Here is a 12,997-nt window from a genome sequence, read left to right as displayed (position 1 = left end):
TTTTACGAAGATGAAAAAAGGCTATTCTTGAGGTTTGTTTTAGATTGGCATTAAAGGATATATCCTGATCAAAAATAACTCCTAAATTTCTGACAGTAGTGCTGGAGGCCAGGGCAATACCATCCAGAGTAGCTATATCTCTAGTCAGATGAAGTGTGGATGAAGGTCAGTGCAGAGTGTAGTGACTAGGGATGGGGCTGGGGCTAGAGGGGTCAGTGGGGGTCCGGGGCCCTTGTTAACACGGCTGACTGCAGACAGGAAGAACCAGTTTTTATGGTGGGAGGTTTTGGTCCTGATGGGCCTCAGCCTCCTGCCAGAGGGGAGGGGTTCACACTGTTAGTGTCCGCGGTGAGAGGTATCGGCTACCATCTTTTTCCTACATCATATATATTTACATCTTTCTTTTATAATCTTTATGCTGTTTATCATAATTTAGGAGCTGTCATACAGATGTTGTGAAAGAGCTGGGAAGCTTTGCTGTTAAAGGAGTTTAAAATGTATTTCAGGCATCTTGTCATCATATCCAGTATATGATGTGTTGATGTTGTGGTGAAGTTCATATTAAACCTCATGTTTCTGTGTTAGCCCCTAGTTTATACAGTCAATGGTTCCAACAGGTTGGTGTTTAGTTTAGTTTAGACTGCAGCTGCTTTCAGCAAGAACCTCAGTACTAATAATTATGGATCAATATTTATTATTTTAAGTAATTAGTAGGCATGTTATTTACTTAAAGTACAGGCCATAAGTGACTTGTCAAAAGTCTACTTACAGTAATCAGGAGTCATGTGATTACTGCAGGATTTCCTCATGTTAGTACTGATGCTCAGTACTCTGTCTTCCAGTTGTTCTCTGTTGATTTAAAGCATCTGTGTGAAGTGGTATAAATAAAAACTTTTTATAGGTCCAAAAACACTTCTCTCATTTAATGGCTGAATTTGAGTTGCTCAGCCTAGTAATAATAATTAGTTGTTCATAATGCCAAGGTGAAATGAAATAACTACTATGCTGGTTCAGCATCAATATCTCTGATCTTTGCCAGAGAAAGAGATCAGAGTGTTTGATGGAGACTCTCTGCAGTATGATGCTTTTAGGAGAGTTATTGAAGAAAAGACAGATGATGCTAAAGACTGTCAGAATGTGACTTTCTTTAACTTAACGTGACTTTCTCTATTTAAACATGATGATTAAAGTATGTTTTGTCTTTCAGGTCCAGGTGGTGTTAAAGTGGTTGTGGAAGAAGACAGTGATATCGTGTTACCCTGTTCTTTCAGTTCCAAGGAGAACATTGTATCAGGGATCTTTGACTGGAGGAAAGATGTTCAGAAAGATGATGGTCTGAAGGAGGTGTTCTATTATGACGCAGGCATTCGTTACAACGGTCATCCAGGTCAGAGTGAAGAGTTCAAAGGTCGAGTCTCTCATTTTCCAGATGAACTGAAACACGGCAACGCCTCCATAATCATCAGAAATACAAAGATATCTGACAGTGGAAACTACACCTGTGAATTTCCCCATCTTGGTCAAATATTCTACGTTGAAGTTGTTGTCTGTGAGTACTTTTATTAATTAATATAATTATAATTAATTAATTAATTAATTCTTGATTTATTGTTTGTTGATCTCCAGCTGTTATTTGAGGTTTGAACATGGACTGTTCTTCTTTGTCCACTCAGTCTTCTGTTTAAACCTCTGACAAAGAAACTCCAGATCCAAGATGTTGTTAAAACATATGAACAACACGACTATTGGATGTTGTTCCTGAACGATCCATTTTAACAAAGAGAAATCACAACTTTACATATTATGGTACAAAAACTTTTTGTGACACACACACACACACACACACACACTGTAGTTCAGCCTTTCAAAATGCAACAACACACACATGAGCCCCGTCTCTTTGCGTAATAAAGTTTTATAACTGATTTATACACTCCCAACCCAAAATCCACACATTTAACACCAGATCGAAAAGTCACACCACATTCAAATTTCTTGACCTCTACAAAATCCACACGCTGTTGGATGCTGTCCTCTTCTCCTACTTTTTCTTCAATGCCTAGGCCCTAATGAATCTATCTCTTCCCTAAAATGATATTACATTATTTATAATATGTTTATTTGATTCACAGCTGCTGCATATAGTGTTTTGACCTCGACAACCCAACTGCATTTTACCGCAAACTTTCGACTAGTTAACTTTCTAAAGCAGGTGCAATCGCTTGTTTGCTAAGTTTTTAATGTGTGATTGTGTAAAGGTGTTCACGAGATACCAACCTTTCGTGACCTTGTGAATTTCGCCAGCCGTCTTCTCATGTTTTCATGGAGACAGACTGTGTGTGTGTGTGTGTGTGTGTGTGTGTGTGTGTGTGTGTGTGTGTGTGTGTGTGTGTGTGGCGCACTGCCACAAATTAGTCTATGTGTGGGAAACGCTGGTGCCTAAACAGTATCAAAGTTGGGTACCCAGCCCTAAGATTGATGGACAGGCAGCCTGTGAACGGTTCCACTCCTGCTCCCTCCTTAAATCAAACAACAACCTCAAAACATAAAACAAAATCACATGTTGAGTTTTTGTGAATGTCTTCATCCAAATATATAGTTTTGTCATGGCTTTAAAGGAACACGCCGACTTATTGGGAATTTAGCTTATTCACCGTAACCCCCAGAGTTAGACAAGTCGATACATTCCCTTCTCATCTCAGTGCGTGCTGTAATGCTGTCTGACGGCTCCAGCGGCATCAGGCCAGCACAGAACATCAGGTGAATGGTTCCAGTAATCCTACTGGTCCGAATAAGTGACAAAATAACGCCAACATGTTCCTATTTACATGTTGTGATTTGTAGAGTCATAGCGTGTACAAAAAACAACGTAACATGAGACACAGCCGTCTTCTAACTGTAAACAAACCGGGAACTATATTCTCAGGCGGAAGAATATAGTACTTGGGCGGAGTGATATGCTCGCAGCAAGCCTGTCTGAGAATATACTTCCCGGTTTGTTTACTGTTAGAAGATGGCTGTGTCTCATGTACACGCTGTGACTCTACAAATCACAACATGTAAATAGGAACATGTTGGTGTTATTTTGTCACTTTTGTCACAATTTGGAGCAGTAGGCTAGTTGGAACCAGTTACCTGCAGGATCTGTGCTAGGCTAAGCTAATGCTGGAACCGTCAGACAATGTTACAGCACGCACGGAGATGAGAAGGCTATGTATGGACTTGTCTTACTCTGGGGGTTACAGTGAATAAGCTAAATTCCCAATAAGTCGGCGTGTTCCTTTAAGGGAGCAGCTACCTCAGTAAACTATCCAGAGACATTTTCACTGTTTAAATACGATCAGTCAACAAAGATCACTCCCAGTGATGTTGAGACAGTTAAAATTTCAGAATGATTCAGTGGACCAGGAGGCTTATCATAGATTCAACATGTGATGCTGATGGTATAAAAATTGACCTGCCATCTTTTTCTTCTCTCCTCCTCTGCCGCTACGTCATCTTGTCTTTCCACGTAAGCAACTAACCAATGACCCTGATGGTCCTGCTGCCTGCGAGATCTTCTAAATCCTGGTGTAGGACCTGAGTCTCTGCCTCTGCTTACTGCTGCTCCAATGTTAACTCAGCTACTGCTTGCTTTAACCACTCGGCTTCCTGGACCAAGGGAGTTTATTTTTATATTTTTTTTAAGATTATTTTTTGGGCATTTTTAGGCCTTTATTTGACAGGACAGCTGAAGAAATGAAAGGGTGGAGAGGGGGAATGACATGCAGCAAAGGGCCGCAGGTCAGAGTCGGCTCTAACAACTGAGCTATCCGAGCGCCCGAACCAAGTGAGTTTTGAGTGTTTTACATCCATGTTTACTAGTTTGCTTCTTCTTCCCTGTCATTGTTGGTGCATGGCTGCATGTTTTGGTTTCTATCAGTCTTGATGCTAAGCTAAGCTAACCATCTGCTGGCTGTAGCTTCATATTTACCGTACGGACGGGAGTGCTATCGATCTTCTTATCCAACAAAGTGAAGAAGCAAGCCAATCACCCTCCACTTAATGTTTTCAAAGACCGATCAGGAGAAAACCCAGGTGATGATGTCACTGATGTGTGCTATAACTCTGTAGACCTCAGGATCATATAAATCTTGTGATGCAGTACCTTCATGTTGAGGAGCAGAGGGGGACAGGGATTAACTAACTACATGTTAACAAGCTAACAAGATCACTCCCCTTCAGTCTCAGTTCATTCACTCACATTTAGTTCTCTGTGAGGTCCCAGTGTTGTTTGATTGGATATAATATTTGAAGCACATGCACAGAATAGCCAGAAGTTAAACTACTCTTCCTGATAGTGAATTTTAATCAGGGTTCTAGAGTGCGACCAATTTGTACCAAAATGTGTAAGGGTGCGACTAAGATTTTTCCTAGGTCGCACCGGTGCACCTAACGTCCTCGCATCCGCTGCCTCTCCACTAACGAAGCGATGTCGTTTATATGGATATGTTTAATGTTGTGTTACATGACCCATTCCTTCTGTAAAGCCGGCCTGTGTTTGGATCTCTCCTCTGCGTAGCCCCGACCCCCCCCCATTCACTCACACACAGCTCCTCTGCAACATGGAGAGACACAGCGCCACCGGTCCAAACTGCTGACATTTGTCTACAGTTTTAATTGGTATTAACACAGCTGTATATTGTTAAGTATGAGAGGAAACCCGTATTGGTACTAGTGTTTCCGCTGGTAACTCTCTGTTATTGCGACGCCACGGCGAAAAACACAGAAGAAGTTATTGAATGGAACTAACTTCAGTTGGTTGAGTATCAGTGACAGAGTAGAGAATCAGTGACATCATCAATCCGGACTGACCAATGATTTCTCCTGATCTGTGTTTGAAGGTCTGACTCCGTCAACGTTTTATCACCAAGAGTTATTACCATAATTTATAATGACTAAGAGTTATTACCATTATTTATAAAGACCAAGAGTTATTACCATTATTTATAATGACCTAGAGTTATTACCATTATTTATAATGACCAAGAGTTATTACCATTATTTAGAAAGACCAAGAGTTATTGCCATTATTTAGAAAGACCAAGAGTTATTACCATTATTTAGAATGACCAATAGTTATTACCATTATTACCATTCCATTATTTTGGCTCATTCGGGTGAAATCCCAGAATGCACTTGCTTTGCTGCTTTATGGTGCGTTCTTTTTGTCCACCGAAGTCGATTTACGAGTTGTTTTCCGGAGTTACAAACCGGAAGTTGCAAAAAGAACGCCACGAGGTCGTATATACAACTCATCAAGTCGTCTGAACTCAGAGGACCCCGAGTTCACTTTCAAAGATGGCTACGTCGTGCATCACACGTAGTAAACATTGTGGTTTTCTACAATTTTAAGCACTTTTGTCTTTGTTGTAACCAAATGAAGAAGTCGTACACATAGCACTGTATACTGCTACCTATAGGCATGTCTCTACAGTCTTATTAGGAGATAAATACTGACTAATTGGTTACTTTGTAGCTTGTGCAGCTGAAATTGGCTAGAGACACTCGGTTGCTATATGACAACAATGGCTTTAAGCCGAGTCTTGAGCAGAAAGCAGAGCAGTAGCCGAACGTTAACCTTAATCAAAACGTAATTTTCATGTATCAAACTGTGAAATATATTTGTGAAATATGTCAATAACTGGGTGATTAGAATCCTAAATGTTACTAAAAATGTTACAAAAATCCATCTTTTCTCCGACTCGTAGTATTGTGTGACAAAAAGAACGCAACGACCCGTGGGTATTCGTTTTCCGACATGGATGTGACGTCACACTCGAGCTACTAGTCGCGATTACAAGTCAAAAAGAACGCACCATTAGTATCTACTCCCAAGCCACGCCTACTGTTTACAGACAGACAGACAGACAGACAGACAGTGAGACAGTCAACTCAACTCAAGTGTGTTTTATTGTCATTTCAACCATATACACCAAACGTTTCACCGTGGCTCAACATTTAAAATATTTGACAACAACATTCTATAAAAACATATGAAACAGGCTACATTTAGTGCACACACATTATAGGCTCCGTAAAGTTCAGCTAACGCATACTAGCATTAGCACTTGGTGGACTGTAAACACAGAGTATAAACTTGCGTATAAATTTGCGTGGGATGTAGAATGGTCGGCATTTAACAGTCACAAGCTCCACCAGCAGTTAGCAGTTAGCTCATTTCTGCACCAGACTGTCCGTGTTTACACAGCCCACCTCCACTAGTCTTACCCGGTGACAGAGCAGCCGGCCTGGTAGCTTGATAGTCCGTGACACTGTTGCTCAGCCATGTTTCCACAACAACAAAAATGCAGCAGTCTTGTTTCGTTGAAGTAGGATGTAGTCCATGTTGTTGTCTAATGAGCGGACACTTGCAAGCAGGATTGATGAAACAGTTGACCGGCTAGCGTTAGCTTTCCACCGGCACACTCGTTCAACGTTCCCCGCTGATGATGTCCCTTTGCCGGCCAGATGCATCGAGCAACACGGCTGGTCTCCATAGCCCGCAGGCTATAGCGTGTGGAGTATTCCATCTTTAATAAAGTGTCCTGCATGTATCCCGTTGGTACACATGTGTGGTAGTTTGAATGCACATAATTGTTGTTCTAAAATTTCCTTCGGGATGAATAAATCTATCTATCTTAAAGTGTTCTGCTGAGAAGCTAAGATAGGATTCAAGATGGCTGACGCTCGTTTTTGCCTCTGAATCTTCGGGTAAAGACGACAGTCCAACTCCCTATGGGCGGATTGAAAACATGCGGAAGTAGCTCCTAGTACTGGCTGTAGTCCATTGCCTCTGGGCAAAAAATGTCATCAGAATACTTTTTTTCCAGACCCACAATACAGAGATCTTTGGTTTCAGGGGGACATGAGGGAGGGAAGCACGGTCATTAAAAAATACTACTGTGTTTCTGCTGATACAAAGCTTATTGCTAAATCGGTGAAGTGTCCCTTTAATTTTAGTGCCATAGAAATAGTTTCTTAAGGTGCTTACACATATAGCCGACAGCCGACCGTTGACAGAAAAGCCTGTTGAAATGATCAGTCTCCCCGTGTTGGTCCAAAAACTGCCACAGAATACACCAACAAGACGAGAGGAGACCAGACGTAATACGCCTCCATAACAGCAGGCGGCGCTAATCTGTAATGTTGCCCAAGTAATTGGACGAACGCGTCACATGGGTTTGTTTTCTCCGGAAATTCAAACCAGACTGTCATGGCAGCCGTCCAGAATGCGATCTCATATTGTACTAAAATAGTTCACTGAAACATGTTTATGAAAACATTTTAAGAGAGAAATAGGCCGTGCAGTTGCTGAATCTGTCTTCATTTCAGCTCAACAAAGGTCAGTTTAGAAGATTTTCATCAGATTTTGAGAGACTCTAGTCTCCTCATTCCGCTCGCCATTTCCGGGTGAGTCCCGACGGCCCTGCCGCTGACCGAACATGTCAGGTCGGCCAAAATGAACGCCGACAGCCGCCCAGACTGACGACGGCACGGGACACACCGAACAGATTCGCATCCCAGACTGGTGTGTCAGCGCCTTTAGGCTACGTTCAGACTGCAGGCAAAAGTGGCCCAAATCAGATTTTTTTTTTTGGGGTCAAGTGACCAGGTCAGACTTCTTCAGAAGTAGTGTGAAGACTCAAATCTTGGCCAGATCAGATTTTTTTCAAATCAGGTTTAGACCACTTCATATGTGGTACTGAATCAGACTCAAATCTGATTTCATTTTATTTTAATTCTTCTTCAACGCGGCCGCAGTGTGAACAACCAAGGCGGATTTGATGCGGCTTTTACGTCAATCTACTGTACGTCGACATTTGTCACAATGCGCCGGCGGGAGTTAGCCCAAGACACAGACATCCATCCATCCATCTTCGTCCGCTTATCCGGTGTCGGGTCGCGGGGGGAGCAGCTCCAGCAGGGGACCCCAAACTTCCCTTTCCCGAGCAACATTAACCAGCTCCGACTGGGGATCGAGGCGTTCCCAGGCCAGGTTGGAGATATAATCCCTCCACCTAGTCCTGGGTCTTCCCCGAGGCCTCCTCCCAGCTGGACGTGCCTGGAACACCTCCCTAGGGAGGAGCCCAGGGGGCATCCTTACCAGATGCAAACCACCTCAACTGGCTCCTTTCGACGCAAAGGAGCAGCGGCTCTACTCCGAGCTCCTCACGGATGACTGAGCTTCTCACCCTATCTCTAAGGGAGACGCCAGCCACCCTCCTGAGGAAACCCATTTCGGCCGCTTGTACCCTGGATCTCGTTCTTTCGGTCATGACCCAGCCTTCATGACCATAGGTGAGGGTAGGAACGAAAATTGACCGGTAGATCGAGAGCTTTGCCTTCTGGCTCAGCTCTCTTTTCGTCACAACGGTGCGATAGATTGAATGCAATACCGCACCCGCTGCGCCGATTCTCCGACCAATCTCCCGCTCCATTGTCCCCTCACTCGCGAACAAAACCCCAAGGTACTTGAACTCCTTCACTTGGGGTAAGGGCTCATTCCCTACCCGGAGAAGGCATTCCATCGGTTTCCTGCTGAGAACCATGGCCTCCGATTTAGAGGTGCTGATCCTCATCCCAACCGCTTCACACTCGGTTGCGAACCGATCCAGTGAGTGCTGAAGGTCACAGGCCGATGATGCCATCAGGACCACATCATCTGCAAAGAGCAGCGATGAGATCCCCAGCCCACCAAACTGCAACCCCTCCCCACCCCGACTAAGCCTCGATATCCTGTCCGTAAATGTTACAAACAGGATTGGTGACAAAGCGCAGCCCTGGCGGAGGCCAACCCTCACCTGAAACGAGTCCGACTTACTGCCGAGAACCCGGACACAGCTCTCACTTTGGTCATACAGGGATTGGATGGCTCTGAGTAGAGACCCCCTCACCCCATACTCCCGCAGCACCTCCCACAGTATCTCCCGGGTGACCCAGTCATACGCCTTCTCCAAATCCACAAAACACATGTAGACCGGTTGGGCATACTCCCAGGCTCCCTACAGGATCCTTGCGAGAGTGAAGAGCTGGTCCGTTGTTCCACGACCAGGACGGAATCCGCATTGTTCCTCCTCAACCCGAGGTTCGACTATCGGCTGAACCCTCCTTTCCAGCACCTTGGAGTAGACTTTACCAGGGAGGCTGAGAAGTGTGATACCCCTGTAATTGGCACACACCCTCTGGTCCCCCTTTTTAAAAAGGGGAACCACCACCCCAGTCTGCCACTCCTTTGGCACCGTCCCAGACTTCCACGCAATGTTGAAGAGGCTTGTCAACCAGGACAGCCCCACCACACCCAGAGCCTTGAGCATTTCCGGACGGATCTCATCAATCCCCGGGGCTTTGCCACTGTGGAGTTGTCCATGTAGAGTTTTGTACTGTCGGTCTTAAATTTTTTTTCAATAATAAAAAAGAAGTAACAGTTACATGCAGAATGAGACTGATGAGTCAAGTTTCTTGATTTGGAAAAAGAAAATCATTAAAAAACCGACAAGGTGAATGACAAACACATCTTATTAATTTAGAGAAATATTTGAGGTGAATTCTCAAGAAAAACAGACAATAAAATTAAAAAATTGACTAGGCCTACAACATGGAGAAGAGTGATGGAGCAAGGCAATGGAGGGAGAGTGAGGTGTTAGATCTAATTAGTGTATGGGAAGATACTTCAATCAAAACTAGAAGGATCATACCGTAACCGCTCCGTTTTTGAAAAAATAGCAAACAAAATGGAAGAACTGGGACCCTCAGCACCTGCTCATTAATGTTACAGCTGCCAATACACAAAGATTTTGTAATAAAAAAAAATGTTTACTCCCACCATAACCTCCCTAACTTCAGTGCAACAGCGTGCTGCGTCTGATGTCATCGTTATTCTTCTTTTGTGCATCCAGGTCAGTTCGAAACAAAGAGTTCACACCGGAATCTGATATAGGCCACATTTTAAAAGGTCATGTGAACAGCCAAACAAAAAAATCTGATCTGAGCAAAAAGTCAGAATTAAGCATTAAGACTTGCGTTGTGAACGTAGCCATAGATCTAGATTTTTCTTAGAAACTCTTAATATTCACACACACGTCAGATACGGTTCTTTCAGAGATTATTAAAGAGCACATTTCTCAAAAGAAAAAAACTCCAAACAGTCAGGGATTAACATAACAATGTTATATTATCACATTTCTATAATTTTTCTGTCTTTAATAAGCTTTTGTTTATACTGTTTACAGCTGCATCTCCAGAACCCTACATCAGGACTCTGAAAGCCACAGCTGGCTGGGCCCTGCTGCAGTGTGAGGTCCGAAGGGCGGCTCCAAAACCTAAACTAGAGTGGAAGGACAGTGCTGGAAACACACTTCCTGCTGAGGAGACAAAGGTCTCAGAAAGAGGAGGCAGCTACTACATCACCCTCACCACTACTGTGACCAAGACAGACAACTACAGCTGTGTAGTAACACAGGAGGAAATCAGCCATCAGACTCACTCTGAGATCTCTGTTCATATCTGTGGTGAGATTTCTTTCTTGGTGGTTTAATCAGGACATCATTTAATTTGTTCATGTATTATTAGTTTTAAAGATTTTTAGACACATTTTAAGTGTTGTATGTAGTCTGTGTGCTGTACCTGGTGTGCAGTTTGAGTTACATCAGCTGTTTGTGATGCGTTTCAGGGAAAGAGTGTGAGGACTCCTTCAGTGAAGTGGCCATCGGATGTTTGTTTGGTGGATTGGTTTTGGGAGCTCTGATACTTGCAATAGTTCAAGCTCTGCTTGCTTGTACAAAGGTCATCGAAATACACCCCATTAGACGTAAGTTTACTTCATGTTTGATAGCGCTGATTCTTGCTATAGTTCAAGCTCTGTGTAGTCTCAAAGATCATCACAATACGCTGCAATAAAGGTAAGTTTAGTCTAATTCTGAGGAATTTGAATCCTAGCCTTTGTGTGTGTGTGTGTGTGTGTATGTATATATATATATATATATATAGACATATATATATATATATAGAATAGTCTAATTCTGAGGAATTTGAATCCTAGCCTTTGTGTGTATATAGATAGATATATGTATATGTATATATATATATATATATATATATATATAGATATATGTATATGTGTATATATATATATATATGTGTGTATATATATATATGTATATGTATGTATGTATGTATATATGTATATATATATGTGTGTGTATATATATATATGTATATGTGTATATATATATATATATATATATGTGTGTATATATATGTATATATATATATATATATATATATATATATATATATATATATGTATGTGTATATATATGTATATGTGTATAACACGGCTATGAACCAATCAGATTTGATTTGAGCTACCTGTTTGTATAACAGACTTTTGATGAAATGTAAATCTATTTGTTTTGGCCACCAAAATAATATCTGTATAATGTAAAAGTTGACTTTATGGACTGTATACTTTTCTTTGCTGCAGGTTCTCTTCAGGAAGGAAACGATTCGGGCCACCAGGAAAACTGTTCATGTGAAGAGTGTTCAGATCTGCTACATTCACAAACTGGTCGATGACGTTAAGTCCGTTTTTAAAGGTGTTTGTGTGTTTACTTGTACATCTATCTTTGTGAGAACCAGTTTGACTTTTTGAATTTGTGCAGTCCTAACTTTCAGACAGACTCTGAAATGCCTGTTTGAGGGTTCACACCTGGTTTTAAGATTCAGCTCAGAATCAGGTTTGGGTTCAATATTTAGATCTGAAGATGTTAAGGAATGCATTATTTCAACGAGCGTCCTCACAATTATAGAAGTACGGTGTGTTTGTGTGTCCACTGTTTCCTCTATGTTGATTTTGTAGTGGCGGCCCACCATGGCAACATTTCTGTAGCTGTCTTCAATTTAGGTCATCATGTCGTCTCATCTCCGTTTTTTCCCGCCACCGTGTGTGATTGGGTGTGCGCCTGAGTCGCGGGGGAACTCAGCAGCCCCGCCCGCTGCAGAGAGCCCACACGATTGAAACAGCAGCCGCCTCAGCAGCTTCTAAGTGAAAAATCGATACAGCGTACATTGATTTTAAAATGTATACAGGTTGGAAGGACGGTCTGAAATGTTTTGTATTTCGCTGTACGTTTTGTTGGTAATGTGAGATGTTCGAGTCTCACACTTCTCGTCTTCATAACAGAAACAAGGAAATTAATTTGACCCTTTCTCACCATAGACTGTAATAGAAATGGACAAAGTGACGCCGTTGTTTTCGACGGAGACCAGTGAAGGATATCAGAAGTCTATCATCAGGCGGAAGAATATAGTACTTGGGCGGAGTGATAGCCTGTCTGAGAATATAGTTCCCGGTTTGTTTACTGTTAGAAGATGGCTGTGTCTCATGTTACGTTGTTTTTTGTACACGCTGTGACTCTACAAATCACAACATGTAAATAGGAACATGTTGGTGTTATTTTGTCACTTTTCTCACAATTGGGAGCAGTAGGCTAGTTGGAACCAGTTACCTGCAGGATCTGTGCTGGGCTAAGCTAATGCTGGAGCCGTCAGACAGCGTTACAGCACACACGGAGATGAGAAGAGTATGTATGGACTTGTCTTACTCTGGGGGTTACGGTGAATAAGCTAAATTCCCAATAAGTCGGCGTGTTCCTTTAACTCAAAGATTTGCAGAAAAAATATAAATGTTGGAGGCCTATTCTGCAGTAAGCATCGTATAGCCATTGCAAAAAAGAAAACAAGGCACTTTAATTGATTTTGGTTTTACTAAGAAATTGTGTAGCGATGACGTTAATAGCACGACCGATTCACCTGCTGCAAGCCCTGTTAGCACACCTCCCGCCGGGTGGGGGGGGGGTGGACAATGCAAGAAGAAGCTGAAGAATGAATGTCCTCTCTGGCTGAAGATGGAGGTGGTAACAGCTCGTCAGAGGCCGGTCAAGATCCTAACCTCTCT

General features: G+C 42.5%; 1 protein-coding gene across 3 annotated transcripts in view; it reads left to right on the top strand.

Annotated features, from left to right (window-relative positions):
* LOC114554894 (CD276 antigen homolog) overlaps positions 1–12,151 on the top strand; it is a 40,510-nt gene extending 28,359 nt beyond the window's left edge. For all 3 annotated transcript variants that reach the window (XM_028576968.1, XM_028576967.1, XM_028576969.1), the window contains exons 2-5: positions 1,208–1,549; positions 10,272–10,550; positions 10,712–10,849; positions 11,525–12,151. In XM_028576968.1, coding sequence (XP_028432769.1) covers positions 1,208–1,549; positions 10,272–10,550; positions 10,712–10,849; positions 11,525–11,616 — 851 coding nt within the window. In that variant the 3' untranslated portion in view covers positions 11,617–12,151. The remainder of the gene's footprint in view (positions 1–1,207; positions 1,550–10,271; positions 10,551–10,711; positions 10,850–11,524) is intronic.
* The last annotated feature ends 846 nt before the right edge of the window (positions 12,152–12,997 follow it).

Source organism: Perca flavescens, chromosome 4 (genome assembly GCF_004354835.1).
Source record: "Perca flavescens isolate YP-PL-M2 chromosome 4, PFLA_1.0, whole genome shotgun sequence".
In the NCBI taxonomy this organism is placed as follows: Eukaryota; Metazoa; Chordata; class Actinopteri; order Perciformes; family Percidae; genus Perca; species Perca flavescens.
The sequence above is the reverse complement of the archived record's forward strand: the minus strand, read 5'-3'. Positions and strand labels throughout refer to the sequence as shown.